Here is a 12,140-nt window from a genome sequence, read left to right on the forward strand (position 1 = left end):
GCAAGCAAAACCCCAGAAAATGATAATATAAATATGTATTATTCAGGGTTTATTTATTCTTAGGTTTTTATTTTAGTAAGCACTGCAGTTTTGAAAGTAGAGACTTCTTTTTTTAGAATGTATGTGATAAAACAGCTCTGTGATTTTATTAGTTGTTGCATATTGCTGCTGATGTAAATGCTTTGAGTGTCTACTGAATATTTCCAATTGAAGAGTTATTTATGGCAATAAAAGAAAACTGTGAAGATTCTTGCGATTACAACGCACAATGAGTTTGCAGACTCACAACCAGACGTTACTAAGGAAATCTTGGGTTATTCCACTACTGTGGCAGAGCACGAAATTCACATTTTGGCAAATGTAAGGTAACATGTCTTAAAACGTGCTATTTAGAGGATGCTTATTCAAAGTGGACACAGATGGAAGAGACCAGAGAGAGTACGTCAAATGCAGTTTCGAGTAACCCAGTAAGGTTGAACTGCTGAACCCTGCTGTGGAAATTAGCATCACTGGTGATGCTGTCAGGAGCTGAGTGCTACCAGACAGAAAACATGATTTATTAGTGCACGTGAAGAAAAAGTTACAACTTCTAAGAATTAAGAGGTTTTGTTTTGGGTTTTTTTGGTTTGTTTTCAGCTTGGCAACTTGAAGGCTAATGACTTGAATCAATTTTGAATCATAGAATCATTTAGGTTGGAAAAGACCATCGAGTCCAACCATCAACCCCACTCTACAAAGTTCTCCCTTACACCATATCCCCTAACACCACATCTAAACGAGTCTTAAACACATCCAGGGATGGTGACTCCTCCACCTCCCTGGGCAGCCTATTCCAGTGTCTGACCACTCTTTCTGTGAAGAATTTTTTCCTAATGTCCAGCCTAAACCTACCCTGCTGCAGCTTGAACCCATTCCCTCTTGTTCTATCGCTAATTACCTGTGAGAAGAGACCAGCACCAACCTCTCTACAGTGTCCTTTCAAGTAGTTGTAGAGAGCGATGAGGTCTCCCCTCAGCCTCCTCTTCCTCAAACTAAACAGTCCCAGCTCCTTCAATCACTCCTCATGAGATTTATTCTCCAGGCCCTTCACCAGCTTCGTTGCCCTCCTCTGTACTCGCTCCAGCACCTCGATATCTCTCTCGTATTGAGGTGCCCAGAACTGGACACAATTCTCAAGGTGTGGCCTCACCAGTGCTGAGTACAGGGGGACAATCACCTCCCTCCTTCTGCTGGATCAGATCCTCAAAAAACAACTAAATGAGAATGAAACACAAGTCATCTATTTTATATTGCTGTTTGTGTTGTCTCTCTCTCGCAGTTGCAGAAACCCCAGCAGAGGACAGCACTAGACATTGCTCAAAGCAAAAACTTGCAGATACTGGGAACACTTCGATGCTTCATTGACCCTCCTGAGTATCACTGTAAGAGCTGGCATTTCATCCAAGCTAATAATTGAGTGTCCACAGTGAAGAAAGAGTCATTTCTGGGGGTGACTCAGTCCACCCTAATGTCGGAGTTCAAGAAAGAACGAAGGTCTTTAGAGGTCTGTCTCTCCATGGTCTTTGGAGCACTGCACATAGGAGGACATAATTTGCTACCTCAGGCAAAGCCCATGGATGTTGCGAGTGGTGTCCCTTGAAATGCCACATGAAAATTAAGGTTGTTAACACCCACCACCTGTATTTTCAAGACGTCTGTGGCAGGCAGGACTCAAAAAAGTCTGTGCTTCAAACAGCATATCAGGTCAAGATGAACAAAGCTGTGAAAGAATTCATCTGCTTCAAATGGAGGCAAAAACATATTTTCTAATTTTGAGAAGAGATGATAAAAAAAAAGAAATTAAAAATGAATGCCATTAAAAAGAAGGCGAGAGGATGTCCTTTTAGCAGCTCTGATGCCAGTACTCTCACCATGAATTATTTTTATTTTCATTCTCCTTTCAAGATCAGGGAGGTAAATGACCTGCCACTGCAAAGTCTAGAACACTATCTTTCATTTTTATGCTTCTTGACCCATGAAGTCAATAAAAGACGTCTCAGAGGAATTCTTTCAGCAGAAGTTTCTAATACAATTGTGATACAATTGAATGAACGCCCCAGGAGAAATGGACTTTCCAAATACACACAAAATCCCAGACCAGCTTTCCGCATGAGGAAAGTGGGAATTCCTGCTATTTCATGGGCCTTTGTTTTACACAGAAACGGCCCCACTACTACCTGGCGTGAAAATAATCTGAATTAAATTGAAGCCTGCACCTCGCAGAGCTAAAACCCATGAGTGTTTGCTTGTTAGTCTTTATCGGCTGATTTTTATGAAATGCCGCATTTCAAATTGTTCTTGGGGTCAGAGTTAAAGGAAGAGAGGACAGATATTTTTTTAAATTTTAGTTTGAAAGTATGAAAGACCTGAGGGATCTCGAACTTTCCAACATGAACGATGATCAGTGGCTTGGACACCTGTGTCAAACTCTTACCAAAATTGTTCAGTTTTTTTCTCAGCTCTGTTACACTGTGCCTCTTGATTCAAACTATTTGGTTACTCAGGTGATACCTGCATCAATAAAACTCCAGTTTCTATTTGGAAAATACATATAATAAGGAGGACTACTGATACTTGTTTGAAAAATAATCTTGTCTCAGAAGCAGTATTTTTCAACAAAATAATTTAAACTAATTTTCAGACAGAATGAATTTGAGACTTTTGCTGACTTCGCTTAACCTACACTGGATTGTGTTATTTGAAGATCCAGGCAATTATATCATGAATGACAAAAATAAAGAAAAAAAAAAATTGGTCTTATTTGCATATCTCAATTAAAGTAATTACCGTTGTACAACATATAATCAGAGTAGTGGGACTCAATGTGAATGTGAAACCACACAACAAAAGGAATCTTCATTAACTTTTCAGGCTTCCAAATTTAATAAAGCTAAGGTCACTATGAGAGCCCCAAATGCGGCACTCACCCTGTAGTTTTAAAACACAGCTGCAAAGAACTAAGTCATTGGTTACAAATAATCTTTTGTTGTATAAATATCATAGCTATTACTATGAATGTACATCTGAGTATGTGTAATCCAAAATTAATCAAAAGAACAAATATGTACATTTCATATCATACACATAACAGAAATCACCACAGAATCCTTTAATTAGTTTGGCTAGATAACAAAACTTTTCTTTCTCCAAATTAAGAACTGCCGCAGAGATGTAATACCTGGTTCAGTCTTATATTGATATATTCAGCATCTCAGTAAATAGGACCACGTATACCTGTTCCGTGAAGTTCGTGTAAGAATCTTACTTCAAGCCCACTGTAAGGAAGGTTTCTATTAAAGAGCCTTTGAGCTATGACGCTGCATGATATTTAAGCCTGAGTCTACTAGTTAAAGTGCCTATAATTAATCAAAGCGTTATGTGCAATAGAAAGAAAAAAAAAAAGACAAAAAAAGACATTAAATGGATTTTGTTTTTTTTTTTTTTTTCCCCAACCACCTTAAAAACCAAATCAAATACAGAAGAACATGGAACTGCTGTATTTCACTGTCAGACATTTCTTTGAGTTTATAAAGACACAAGCAGGAACTGCAGAAAAAAAAAAGAATCATATAAATGCATAGCATTGAATTTAGAAGTGTATCAGAAATTGTCAAACATTACGTCTGCTGCAAAATCAGTGTAAGATCACTTTTTTTTCAATAACCTTCTCAGAAATGTTACCAAAATGAGATTCAGTTCCCATCTCTCTGAATTCACTGGGAAGACTCCATTCACAGGAGCAGAAGGCAGACGGAGGCTGCGCAGCGGTGAGCTAAGGTGGGCCACCTTGCATTCCCTCACAGGCTCCTAACAGGATAAAGCCAAGCATCCAAGAGCAGAGGTTACATCCTGAGGTGGGCCCTCAGGCAGCAACTGGAGTGGAAGCTGAGGCTCTGCACAGTGTTGTGCTGCTGCCACGGAATGGGAGGTAAGATTAGTAAGAACCCTTAAGCTTCCTCCTACCATGGCATCTTAAAATCATGTCTGTACAGAGACAAGTTTCTTCATTTTGGGTAGGATCCTTTCCTGCTCAAAGCCCCTCAGAAGTTCTCTGTCCACACGCATGATCTGACCTGCAGACATTGCCATGTCACACGACCCACGGGACAGGGTAATTTCTGAATGCATCCGTGTCAAGCCTCATACTTTGTCCTCTTTTCATTACGGAAGATCTAAACCAGTTGAGGCTGATCACCTTCCACCGTCCTCTTCCAACTTCTTTCGTGTGTCTAGAGAAGACAGAGAAACTCTTCCACAGTTTCAAGGCAGTAAGAGAGTAGCTGTTTGCCACTTCATTAAAATCCATGGAAAATTTCTTTAAACCCTAGGATTTCACTGAAGTGAATGCAGAATCAGAATGAGAACAATCACAAGCTGCAACAGCAATTTTGATCCAAGCCACATAGAAATATTCTAACCTTTAAGTTCTGGTAGCAATTTTAAAATGTCAAGAGGTATGTCAAGTCCTTAATACCCAAGTCTACATATTTAATTGTCACAGCCCAAATATCCAAGAGAGTTATATTAATTCCACCTGGACCCCAAATTAAGATCTGTTGAAAAATCATGATAGATCTTCCTCTTAAACTCGGGATTAGCACTTGTTTGGTCTACTTTTTAACTACATACTTATTGATTTTCTAGGACACCTACAGCACTGTTCATTTTAGTTTTAATTTCAAAGCAGTCAAGCGCAAGAGATCTCTGCAAGATTATCGTGTCACGTCATTGATCTGCACTAGCAGAAGACTCAATTTGCTCAGTAATAAGCAACATAGGTCAAAGGCCACGACTGAGAAACGACAAAGGGTATCGTTTACACCCACGTCAATCAGAAACAGCTCTATTGAAATCAATTGAGTTATATTTATGTCAAATCGGTGTGAAAGAGAATTCTGTGTTTGCAGAATTTGCATTACGTGGCAGTCTGGAATTCACCTTTATTAGCCCGTAGCAAGAAACATTACAGACTACCAAGTTAAAATACTACATCTGCTACATCGGCTTTTTAACCAAAATGGGCTTTGCTCTCCTCCTGGTGAATCGAATTCATGTCCCTGTTTCAGCTCACTGGCTTCCATTGCTTTACCTCATCTGCTTCACCGTGTGAATTCATACATTCTGTGATTTTGCATTAGAGAATTCACCTGGGGCAAGAGAACGGTAATTTGTGTCCTACATTTTAAAGAAAAAAAAAAACAAACACAAAAAACCACCTCTTCCAACTATCTGCAACTATTAACAAACTTTTGGATATGCAAAACTTTGTATTTCCTGACTTCTGATGTTCATAGACTCATGGAATTGGACAGGCAAGAATCTGTACTGGTTTTGTCTGGGAGAGACAGTAACTCGCGTGGTGCCGTGTTTTGGGCTTGCGACCAAACCAGTGTTGACAACACACCGATGTTTTAGCTATTGGTGAGCAGTGCTTACACAGAGACAAGAACTTTTCTGCTTCTGACACCACCGCACCAGCGAGCGGGCTGGGGGTGCACAGGGAGCTGGGAGGGGACACAGCTGGGGGAGCTGACCCCACTGACCAAAGGGACGTTCCATACCATGTGACGTCATGATCAGCAATAAGTCATTTGGAGTCATGGCATTTGTCTTCCCACGTAACCGTTACCCGCGATGGAGCCCTGCTTTCCTGGAAACGGCCAAACATCGCCTGCTGATGGGAAGCACTGGAATAATTCCTTATTTTGCTTTGCTTGCGTGCACAGCGCTTGCTTTACCCATTAAACTGCCTTTTTCTCAACCCATGCGTTTTCTCACTTTTACCCTTCCGATTCTCTTCGCCACCCCACTGAGGACGGAACAGTGCCAGGACCCGGCTCAGGGAGGTGATCCTTCCCCTCTACTCACCACTGGTAAGAATATCTGGAATGCTGGTACCAGGTCTGGGCTCCCTGGTACAAGAAGTCCATGGACGGACTTACCGGAGAATGTCCAGCAAGGAGCCATGAAGACGACTGTTCTGTTGTAACAAGCAGATTGTTCTTTTATATTTCTCATTGTTCTTTTAAGCCCTGTTCTGCAAACATGGAAGCTGCCACTGAGGATACTTGCCTACATTCAAATGGGTTGCAGAGATATCTAAACATGAACACAAAGCCCTCTATAGCCCAAACCAGATGTGGGATAAAAAAAGATGCAGCATTTCCCAAATGTTTGCATCCACCTACTGACATTATGTTTTTGTAGGAATATATTGATTCCATTAAACTTCTCAAGAAGGAAATGGGGAGAGGGAAGAGTGATCATTTGATATGAAGAATTTATGTCTGTCTTTGTTTGGTTCAGAGTAAATGTAAGAACACAAGTCATCTTATACGCTACTTTCGTCACATTTCCCATTTAAATTTAGCTGAAATACAACAAAGAAAGTAGCAAAGAAGACTTTTTGTTGCTCTGTAAATTTTAGTAGACATGGAAAACACCAGATAATTTATCTGAGTGATGTGGTCTGTCACATACCAGTAAATATAATCTCAGCAACTATCCTTTGTGACAGCAACTTAGTAGCAGCAGAAATGCTGTCATTATGAAGTTTAAATATTTACCATACTACAAACAGGTATCCTTACCTAATGATGAACCAAAATAACGAGAACCACAGACAAAATGGAGATCAGTAACTTTGACCATTAGTCTATATAACTCTTCTTCAGAGAGAAATTCATTTGCACTTAAGATTAAATGAATCATCCTCTGGTGACCTTATTGATTATAAATGCAACCTGAGATGGCCACCATAGCCTAGGATGACTAATGTGAAGATATAAAAGTCACCGACACTGTCAAAAGTCACTCTGTAAAGCAGTATCAACCACTTCCCCATGTCAAGATGACAGATAAGTGCCAAGAATCATCAGAAAAGCCCAGGAATTGTTTAAGTGACGTGAGGTTAGATTGCTGTGGCATACGAGTGAAATATTTTAAGTGCTTTTAAAATAAACTATAAACTGGAAGCATAAAGGTGAGCGCACTATACCTCAGATACAAAACTTTACATGAGATACTTCTCAGCCTCTTTACGTTGTCTCTAAATACAGACAGCCCCAGTGCTTACTGTACCAAACTTTTTATTATTTCAAACAAACTTCTGTACAAAAACATCGTGGCAGGCAAAGAAATTCAGTGACTTCGGCACACAGCACATGACAACTCACAGAATGCTTTAAGGTTTACATTTTTATTATACAAGTGACAAATAGCTTTCCTCAGGGCTATTTAAAGATAAGACTTCATTGTTTGACAAATAATTGCAGGTAAGCGTGTATTAATTTCAGTTACCAAAGCTCAACAGAGTGACGTGCCATCCACCTAGATTTACCTAACTGGAAGTGAATATGAACAAGGCAGGATTTCCCCTAATACACATTTGTAAATGTCCCCCCATTAGAAATGGAGTTTGTAAACAGTGGATTTACTACTGTGAAAAAGCAGTGTGATCACTGCTTCTAGGAAAAGAAAAAAAAAACCTAGTGTGATTTCTAATTGTGTTCCTGACAACAACATAGCGATCTGCGGCTGCAACTGCTGCCGTGTGACACGAACGCTGGAGCTGCGGTGCTGCCCGGTATCTGGCGCCTGTGGGTCCTGACCAGCCTTGAGAAACCTCATAGTGGCGGTTCTGCTCAGAAATAAACTCTTTAGGCAATTCCTACTCCAAAGAACTTACGATATTAATACCGTTTAAGGACTGAGTTCGATGACTGAATTCGTCACAGCACAGCCCAGTTTCAGCAGACCAAATGCATCTTCAAAGTCTTAAGGTAATGGTTTTAGAAGTGATATGCATGAAAATTCCAGTGAGAGCACACAAACCCTGATTTACGTACACAGGAATAAGCAAATACAAATCTGAATCTGTGCACAAGCACTGGCGTTTTCACACATACATGCAAGCAAAGTACACAAAATCGAACACATTTTCCGAACGTGACCTCTGCAAGAATATGTACAGCAACTGCAGACCACCCAGAAGACACGGTTAACAGAGCATGAGCTTTGCTGCTTTTGGCAAAGCATTTCTATTCCATTTACTGGAAAAATTACTAGAAAATAAGAACAAACAACTCGGCAAGGAACTCAACTCCTTGAAGCATCAATCACATCTCGAAACCCAATGAAGAGCAGTCAGCTGACAGGTACTTCTGTGTTGACTCTGATTCATCTAATGCATCATACTATCAAGGAACTTGACGAAGTACCTAAGAACAGCTCAGCTCTTAAAACTTATTTTTATCATCCCTAGTCTGATGAGGCCAATTTGACACTAGGGAAGTTTGCTGCTACGCAAGAGTGTTCTGTTTTATACTGGTTTATATCAGCAAAATAATTACATGCTGGGTAGAGCTGTCTGAGAGATAACGTTCATCATGGTACATTTACACTGACAAACGCTTTCTAGTTAAGTCAAGGCATTAGCATTTCCCCCTTCCTTTCTAAATCTGATAAAATTATATAGAATTTTCAAAATCTAGCAATGGTCTTAAAACATATTTTATGTTTATTTATATTGAATCTGAAAAAGGATATTAATTTCCTCATGGTTGAAAGGTACAGTTTATACTTAATAAAAGAGGTAAAATGACCTCTTTGCAATACATTTTTGGATGTCAGCCAGCACATAATACTTAAAATCAGGTGGATCTCCACTTATTACAGGAAAGACATTGCATTTTATGAGAGTGATGAACATTCAGGTATTCTCCTATTCATACAAGTTCGAGGAGATCCTAAGACTAACTAAAAAACTGTGCACACGTTCTTAAAACATACCCAATTAATTCTATTAACATTCTCCTTCTTTAAGGTTCCTTTTCTGGGGCACCTTTGACATTTCAGTTTATTTGATTTCCATTTTGTCTTCACTACTACTTACTTCTCTGATAGAGAAGGTGTTTAAGAATTCAAATGCACAGATAAACTGTTGTAGCTGAAGTATCTAAGTAAAAAAGTATTTTAAAAGTCAAAAGATAAAGGCTAGCATAAAAACTTAGGCTGCACTATATAAAGTCAGTCAGGTTATGAACAGATTCGTATATTTTAGCAATGTGAAGAAAATGGTTATGTAAATACACACAAGTATTAACATCAAACTGTATTAAATTATGTAAACATACACATCTTCTGTGATCAATACAAACATCTACTCGTCTCAGGATACTACTGCAGCATAGCTCGAATTTGTTTTGAAGTAGATTCATCATTCAGGTGTTTTGTAGTGAACCTAGAAATTGCAAGTTAAAACAGTATTTTACAAAAGGAATAGGGATTAGAAAAATTTGAAAACTTCAGTGCCTGTTTTTGAAATTGTGATTTCAGAATTACACAAAGGAGGTTCCTTCAATTACACAAAGGAGGAACTCAAATGTTCCTCTAGTCACTGGAATTTAACGGCTCATAGGCTGGTACTCCTTATCTTCTAAATACCTCTTGCAATAAATTATTCCCTGTTAATAGGTGGAGAATTGTGGCTAAATCCTGGCTAAATACTGTTTGCCATCAGTCTACGACACTGTCATAATTTTGGGTCGAAATTACCTCTTTTTTTCCAGGTAAAAGCCTCAAAAGAAGTAAAAAATATGGAAAGACATAAAAATAGGGTAAATGCTAAAAGAACTTAGGAATCTAGACTGAATTTTGGCATAATCTATAAGTCTAATTTTAAGCAGCTTTCTTAAACGTCCCGTAGCTTTACATCTTACGAAGCACCATCACACAGAGGATTTTCTATTTTGGGGGGATTTCGTAACCAGCAGAGTTTGTTTGGTGCTGAGTTACACTTTGGGGAATATCTTGGGAGGACCTAAAAGCTTTAGTGTGTTTTTTTCCATTTAAGACCACATTCTCCACTGCTTATGTTCGTAGGGAGACCAATCATAAGCTTGAGCTTATGTATGTATCTGTATGTATCTGTAGGATTTAACTCTACATCAATTTTAATTCAAAAGACATGCTAAGCATGGTTATGGCTGCTGTTCTGACTCTATCCAAGCATTCAGCAGCTAGAGAATTCGATACACCTCTGAAAAACTTGGTACTAAGACTCCTTTCTCAGCTTCAGAGAAGTGTCAGACTGTTCCATCTTGCTTCCCAAGACAGCACCTTAAACACGTAGCTACGGGATTGCGATTTAGGTTGCCGTTTTCCTGAAGTTGCATCATTTAGCAAAATTAAAAAAAAAAAAAAAAGTGTTACAAAATAGCAGGGAAATAGAGAAAGGAAGTACCAAGCCTCTGAGAAACATAAATTCTACTCTTTGCTTCTGAAATGTTCTAGTTGCTGGGGTATTTTATATAACAAATCATAGCTCAGATATATTGTTTACCTTTGATGTATTGTCTACCTTTTAGATGGCTAAATTTCAGTGAATAAAACAAATCTTAAGTACGTTTGAAGAAGGACGTTACAACTTCCAATATTAATAGTCATTGCTTATGAAAGTGAAATAGAACTGCAAGAAATGAGTATTACTTAAGAAAACCCCAGGTGATGAAGGCAAACCTGAAAGGACAATTTTCTTAATAGATCAAGCTTCTAAGGTGAAAAGGCTTAAATTGAGAGAAAAAAAGGAGGAATTTGTTAAGGCTGAATGAAGCAATTATTCCACACATACCTGAGAGCATTCAGAAGTCCTTCCACAGTGTCAGGTGGTTGTTCCTTTAAAACTTTTATGCATCCCTTCATCTGGGAACAGAAGCATGCCACTATTGAACAATAATATATGAATTGCACTAGCTGAAAACAAGGAAAAATTTCACCAAAGACAGGCAGGGTATTTTTCCTACTGAGTATTAATGCTGCTTTATATGACAGAATAAAAGCATTATAACTTATTAAAAATTATCTTAAGTTAAAAACCTAACTTTTGAGAAAACGACATCTACTTTAATAAGCATTTTTAGATAGTAAATTATATATCAAGTGTATATATTTTAACTTGCATATGATTTCTCCAATTCCGACTTAAATACCAAGGACAGCTGGTATAAGCTAAAAAAACATTCTGGAAGAGAGTTCCAGGTCATTGCTGTTGGCAACTATCAGAAGAGATGTTTCAACTTTGACTTTTATTTTTATGCTTGCGCACAAGGAAGTAATTTTCAGTATTCAGTTTTTAGTTGTAAACGTAACTGGCGATAACTTATGATTAGTTTCCTGACTAGTGGTTACAAACTTAATCTGAGATAAGAAGTCCACCATGATTTTAAACACCGTACTGAACGAGAGGATACTGTGAAAAACAGGCTGAAACTCTGTCCAAATTTACAAAAGAGGAAATGAAGCAGAGAAAGCAAAGGTAGGACTCATTTGACCTCCTACACAGATTCCGTATCTGGTCAACAGAGAGAAATATTCTCTAACCTAACAGAGAGATATTCTCTAGCCTATTTAGAATATACTTTCAGATGTAGTGAATTGTGCTCCAGAAGTACCTACTTCTTCCAATTGCTATGAAGACATCTAATAGCTATCCAGAAATTAGTCTAGATGAATTCCACTTTATTTAAAATAACAGATAAAGAAAATGGCAGAGTCAAGATTTGAACTTTCTCAAGTCACATTTCAGTGCTAAATCTACATGTCAGTATTTTCTTCATAGCTAAGGAGCAACTGTGCCTTATTATGAAAGTGGAAGATTAAACACTTAACTGAAGTCAGGGTCCATGTATTTGCCATTAAAAATTATTTGGAAAATGTGACACCTTCCTGTGCAATGACCAGCCTAACAATCACTGCTCCCTGCTCAGATGGCTCACTGCTACCTGGAAGACAAAACTAGCTATGCAAATTGTTGATCAGATGAAATTCTCAGGGCAGCAGCACACATTTTTAAGTGATGCAGTTACTTCTCCTGAATTAGAGAAACTCAAGACTCTATTCACATCACTCAGTACAGGTTTACATGCCTCATCAGATCAAACTCAAAGGAGATAAAAATTCAAACCATTCTTTTTTTGTTAGAATCAGAATCCCCAAAACAGTCGAAGAGGAAAAGCTGTTAGGATGTCTAAGCTAGGAGACTGCAAATAACAGCTTGAAATAAAGTCTCCAGTCTTGAAAGAGTTAAGGAAAGGGTAATTTGT

At 38.4% G+C, this 12,140-nt stretch overlaps 1 protein-coding gene across 7 annotated transcripts in view; it reads right to left on the bottom strand.

Annotated features, from left to right (window-relative positions):
• Positions 1 to 7,221: 7,221 nt before the first annotated feature.
• Positions 7,222 to 12,140, bottom strand: part of CYRIA (CYFIP related Rac1 interactor A) — a 61,973-nt gene continuing 57,054 nt past the window's right edge. For 6 of the 7 annotated variants that reach the window (XM_054195445.1, XM_054195439.1, XM_054195442.1 and 3 more), the window contains 2 exons: positions 10,670 to 10,740; positions 7,222 to 9,280 (listed from right to left, as the gene is read on the bottom strand). In XM_054195445.1, coding sequence (XP_054051420.1) covers positions 9,217 to 9,280; positions 10,670 to 10,740 — 135 coding nt within the window. In that variant the 3' untranslated portion in view covers positions 7,222 to 9,216. Of the gene's footprint in view, positions 9,281 to 10,669; positions 10,761 to 12,140 lie in introns of those variants that run through there. The other variant, XM_054195443.1, reaches the window with a different exon arrangement.

Source organism: Rissa tridactyla, chromosome 3, assembly GCF_028500815.1.
Source record: "Rissa tridactyla isolate bRisTri1 chromosome 3, bRisTri1.patW.cur.20221130, whole genome shotgun sequence".
In the NCBI taxonomy this organism is placed as follows: Eukaryota; Metazoa; Chordata; class Aves; order Charadriiformes; family Laridae; genus Rissa; species Rissa tridactyla.